Here is a 5,000-nt window from a genome sequence, read left to right on the forward strand (position 1 = left end):
TTTCATTATTCAGTGTGATGTCACTTCCTGTCTGAGCGGTTGGAGGTCTGGGAGTGGCTCAGAGAGGAAGCAGCTGTGACATCACCGAACTGTTTCCTGTCTGAGGTTCTCTCTGCTCACCTTCCTGCTGGACGCCGGCGTGCCCGGGCTTGCCTTAGTCTTACAGAAGAGCGGCGTTGGTGCTTTGGCGTTGCTCTGAAACGTGATGAAGTCCGACTGTGACCCTCCGGCGCTCTTCCTCTTCTTCTTCTGTGGTGTTTTGTTGCTCGGGGGCGTGGCCACGTCATCCTGAAACAGAACATAAGGTTAGAGAGCGATCACCTCGCGGCTTCTCGACCATGTCTCTCATCAGACACTCACGCTGGTGCGTCGGGGTTTCTTGGTGGCGGTCTCTTCTTCTTCTGCTGCGATGCCGTTCAGGGTCTGCAGCTCGTCGGCCTCGAACTCGAACACCACGGGGATCTTCCTCTTCTTCTTCCTTGCGGGAGTTTCTCTGTCCGAGGACGCCACCGTGTCACCTGCCTTACCCCCAACCTGCGCCTCAGCGGCCTCCTGTGTCACGCTCTTCTTCTTCTTCCCTGGTGTCTTCCTAGCCTCCTTTTGGACCTCTTCCTCTTCTGGAGCTTCTTGCTGATCCTTCTTCTGTGGTGTCTCAGCAGCGGTCACGCCTGTGGTCATTTCCTCTTTTCCTTTTTTCTTCGTCTTCTTCTTGGGGAGCTGTGGCGCCTCAGGTGCCTGCTCTTCATCAGCTGGGACGCTCTTCTTCTTCGCTGGTGTTACAGCGTCACTTCCTGCTGCAGGTGTCTCATCCGACTCGGAGCTCCTCACGCCAACAGGCAGCGCTGCTTCAGCAGCCATCTTCTTCTTCTTCTTCTTCTTAGTAGGAGTCGTAAAGTCGCTCTGAGGCGGCGGCGCGCTCACGTTTTCTCTTGATGCCTCACAGCTTCCTGTATCTGCCGTTACGCCCTCCTTCTTCTCTGATATGGGAGCGCGTGCAGACGAAACCTGCGGCTCTGTTGTGGGAGGAGTCTCTGTGCTTTTCTGTTTCTTCTTCTGTGGTTGGTCCTGGTGGTCAGGTGGCGGCGCTGCCTCAGAGTGGAGGGTTCCTGACGGCGTCCATGCTTCTTCTTCTTGAGCCGTTTGCTTCTGTTCTGGCTGTTCTGTGGTTCCCTCAGCTTTCCTCTTCTTCTTCTTCTTCTTTTTCTTGGCAGGTGTTGCCGTGTCGCTCTGAGGCGCTGCCAGTCCTTCCCTGGATGCTTCACAGCTTCCTGTGCCGGCCTTCACGCCCTTCTTCTTCTTTTTGTCTGCGGCGTCAGCGTCCTCCTCTTCCTCCCCTGAGGAAGCACAAACAGATCATCGCTCGCTGAAAATCATCCGTTATGTTTCACGCCGACTTTCATTTATGATCTAAACTCAGAGCGCGAGCGGCGCTTTGGCAGGGGCCTCGAACCAAACAGGTTATCAGATGACATCACGCTGTGTCTGAGCGCCGCACGTTGGAGGGTTTGAGAAGCTGAGGCTCTGTAACTGACAGACCAGCTCAGTCTTTCTCCTCCACGCTCAGGGCGGGGCTCCCCGGCTACGACCAATCAGCAGGTTTCTGTTCACGTATCTGCTCATCGCAGACATGATGCTCACCTGTACCTGCATCGGCTGCAGGTACAGGTGAGCAGAGACAGAAACCTGCAGCTGAGCCTTGCTGAGACGCTTTTTTATCCAACTTGACATCAGCCAAAACAACTGGACCACTGTCACCATGGAAACCAGCTGAACCTAAACTGGATTTAAAGCTTAAAAACGGGAATAGGGATGGGTACTGGTGTCCACCGGTTCTGACATAAACGGTAGTAACCAGACCGAAAAGCAGCGCACATTTCGGTGCTTTATTTTCCTGAGCTGTGATACACTTTAGATTCTAGCCAATCATTTTACGTTTCCGAGGATAGTAGGCGGGGCCAGGTACGTACATTCTTTTAGAGCAGAGCTACAGATTAGATGCAAACTCAGCAGCAACAAGTGCTTTAAGCTGATACTGTGATACTGTCAAAGGAGGTAACACCTCGAATCTGATGAAACACCTGGCGACGCATAGCGTTTTTTTTTTAAAGCCGAGAAATGCGCCGTATTTGATAGCTTGCTGCGAGACCTCACACCGAGCACATCTACTGCGGGTGTGGTGCCTGTTATCGGACCCGGAGTTAGAACATCCCCCAAAAACCCGAAGAGGAGAGTCCTGGCCCCTAGCCCTGCCAGTGTAGCAGAAATGATGAGGATGATGATGCAGCAGCAGCCGTTCTTCTCTGCGTGAGTAGCTTAATGTTGTTCGTGTGTAATTTACGTTGAGTAGGCTAACCACGTTATTACATTAATGCATGTAAGGTGAACTAGCAAACATCATCATAGCTACATGCCGCTGTCCTCTTGTTTGATGGCAGATACTCCCTTCACCCTGGCCAAAAAGGCTAAAATGACCAAAGAAAAAGTGGAAAACAGCTAAACATGAGAGGTTTTTGGACAAAGTTTGTGTTCTCCATTCTTTAAGCACCGGTTTGAGCACCGTTTAAGCACCGGCATCGTTTCAAAAGTACCGGTTTGGCACCGGTATTGGATAAAACCTAAACGATACCCATCCCTAGACAGGAACATTTATTTTACTGTCCCCTGATTGGCTTGTTGGCTCAGGTTCAGCACTGAAATCATCTCTGCTCTTAGATCAAACTCCGCCTCTGAGGGACCGTCATACACAGGTGTCCAACATGTGGTCCGGGGACCAGAGCCAGCCCGGTGGACGTTTGTGTGAAACCTGAAGTGAAGCGACTGAAACCTGCCTGCTCAGCTGAAGCAGCGGCAGGAAACATGTGCACCTGTGAGGCCGAGGTCAGCTGACCACCTGCAGCAAAGAAATCCTTCATCAAACCGAAGCAAAAATCAAACAGTTTTCACGTGTTTTTAAATCTCAGCTGGTTTTACTGGTGCAGTCTAAACGAGCTCTGACTCTGCGGCTGCTCACCTGAGGACAGGTGAGCAGGTAATACTGCAACACAGTACTTGCAGGATGTACATAAACAAAACATTGCATCACTTCCTTGTAAATCGTCAGCACCGTGATGATAACGAGTGAAAAGCCGGGTCATCAATGCTTCCTTCACCAGCACCGGCGCCCCCTGCTGGAAGCCACACTTCCTGCTCTCACCTTTCTTTGCTGCCGGCTCCTCCTCCTCCAGGTGACGTCTTCTCTTTTTCATCCTCTTCCTGCTGCCGAACATGTCGTCGTCCTCGTCCGTGGAGACCTCCTCCGGGTACTCGTCCTGAGGAAAGACGCCTGACAGGAGGAGCAGATTGGGGTCAAAGGTCAGAATCTAACTGTGTGTTTGGACGTGTGAAGAAAGGTGGAGGAGCAGTGATGGAGGTTCGTACCTTCACTCAGGTCCCGCAGTCTGAGGGTCAGCACCACCAAAGCAGGCAGAGAAGAAGAACACAGTTACTGTGAGACTGACCAGAGGACACCAACGAAGAAGAAAGCCTGCAGCTTTCTACAAACATTCAACCCTGCAGGCTCCGCCCAGAACAACCGACGGAGCCGGCAGAGGCGCTACTCACGTCTTTATGATCTTGTAGAGTCGCTCTCTGTTGGCTGCTGGCACGCCGCTCCGACCGGAAGCCTCCAACAGTTTGTCCGCCAGTGCAGAGTAATCGAACTACTCCGGGGAGGGGGGGGGGGGGGGGTCAGACAGGAAGTAAAATCTCAGCTAATCAGACTCATGTGTCGCTAACATCACATGTCAATACTTTCAGGTTTTAAAGTTCCTGCAAAACCAGCGCCGGCCTTCACCTGCAGCACCGGCCCAACGTCTTCATCACGCAGTGAGTCCGAGTCCAGGTTCTCCAAGTGAACAAACTCATCATCGTCATCATCAGCTTCCTCGTTGGTTTTGTTTCCTGGAAGAATAAAAAGGACCATCTTTAGAAGAGTTGAGCTCAGACAGAGACCGCAGCCTCCTCCTCGCCACGTTCCTTATCACAGCTAACGTGTTCTCGTGCAGCGGCGCCCTCGTTCGACCGCCTCCTCGTGTGGAGACGGCGTCACTGCCTCGGGCTTCGTTTATGTTATTTTAACACGTTTCTATAAAATCGGAAGAAAGTCTCGCGCTGCCTTCAATCAGCTGACGCCGAAGAGCGGCACGTTAGAAATCATGAAGGTACCGCGGAGCAGAGTTACCAGGGATCAGCACCTGAGAGCAGCGAGGGTGGAGTCACGGACACAGGTAAGCACACCCGTCACCTGCTTAACAAAGACCAGCACCAAACGCACGTCTGCACTTCCTGTTTCTCCTCCGCTCACTTACCATTAAGCTGCTTCCTCCCTGCTTCCATCTTCATCGTCTTTTCATCTCCTTCCTCCTCCTCGTCCCCTTCAGACGCCTGTCCCGAGTCCGAGTCCTCAGACGCCCTCACCTCCTTCATCAGGTCATCGATGGCGAAGGGAGCCTGATTGATGATGGTGCTGAAGACGCTGCTGCAGATCCCGCTGAGCAGAGTCCGACTGCGGGGGGCACAGAGGGGGGAGGGGCACCAGCAGAGTTACAGACAGCAGATCCATCAGCTTCCTGCTTTAAAGGGAGCTGTTCACAGAAGCGAGCTGATTGGCTCACAGACTCACTCTTTGGTTCTCGCCGCGGTTCTGCAGAACGGCTCGATGAGGGTCAGGTTCTGATCGGCGGTGAGCTGCGGACAGGAAGCAGAGGTTATTCCCGCTGTTGCCGATTCACTGCACCCCTCTGTGGTCCACGGTGCTATTACAACCAGCAGCTCACAGGCGAGGTCAGAGGTCGTTTCTTTGTTTTAACAGTACAGTGAGTGATGTCACGTTGTGACCTGAGTGTTACCTCTGCCGCTCCCATGACCGCCAGCTCAGTCAGGTAAAGGTCGAGGACGTGGAGCTGCAGGCCGCTCAGGTAAAGGTCGAGGACGTGGAGCTGCAGGCCGCTCGGCGCCGCGGC

The 5,000-nt window shown here is 53.2% G+C and overlaps 1 protein-coding gene across 2 annotated transcripts in view; it reads right to left on the reverse strand.

Annotated features, from left to right (window-relative positions):
* The window catches only part of rrp1 (ribosomal RNA processing 1), a 17,135-nt gene that overhangs the window by 4,057 nt on the left and 8,078 nt on the right, over positions 1-5,000 (reverse strand). Inside the window, exons 7-16 of one of the 2 annotated variants that reach the window (XM_085434830.1) lie at positions 4,956-5,000; positions 4,887-4,919; positions 4,661-4,725; positions 4,347-4,543; positions 3,833-3,939; positions 3,601-3,698; positions 3,418-3,437; positions 3,194-3,322; positions 361-1,334; positions 121-288 (exon numbers count right to left, since the gene is read on the reverse strand). The exon at positions 4,956-5,000 is cut by the window's right edge and continues 52 nt beyond it. In XM_085434830.1, the coding sequence (XP_085290956.1) occupies positions 121-288; positions 361-1,334; positions 3,194-3,322; positions 3,418-3,437; positions 3,601-3,698; positions 3,833-3,939; positions 4,347-4,543; positions 4,661-4,725; positions 4,887-4,919; positions 4,956-5,000 (1,836 nt within the window). Of the gene's footprint in view, positions 1-120; positions 289-360; positions 1,335-3,193; positions 3,323-3,417; positions 3,438-3,600; positions 3,699-3,832; positions 3,940-4,346; positions 4,544-4,660; positions 4,726-4,886 lie in introns of both variants that reach the window. The other variant, XM_085434829.1, reaches the window with a different exon arrangement.

Source organism: Copadichromis virginalis, linkage group LG16 (genome assembly GCF_057382275.1).
Source record: "Copadichromis virginalis isolate Kocher_CV1m ecotype Utaka linkage group LG16, C_Virginalis_male_GT1.1, whole genome shotgun sequence".
NCBI lineage: Eukaryota > Metazoa > Chordata > Actinopteri > Cichliformes > Cichlidae > Copadichromis > Copadichromis virginalis.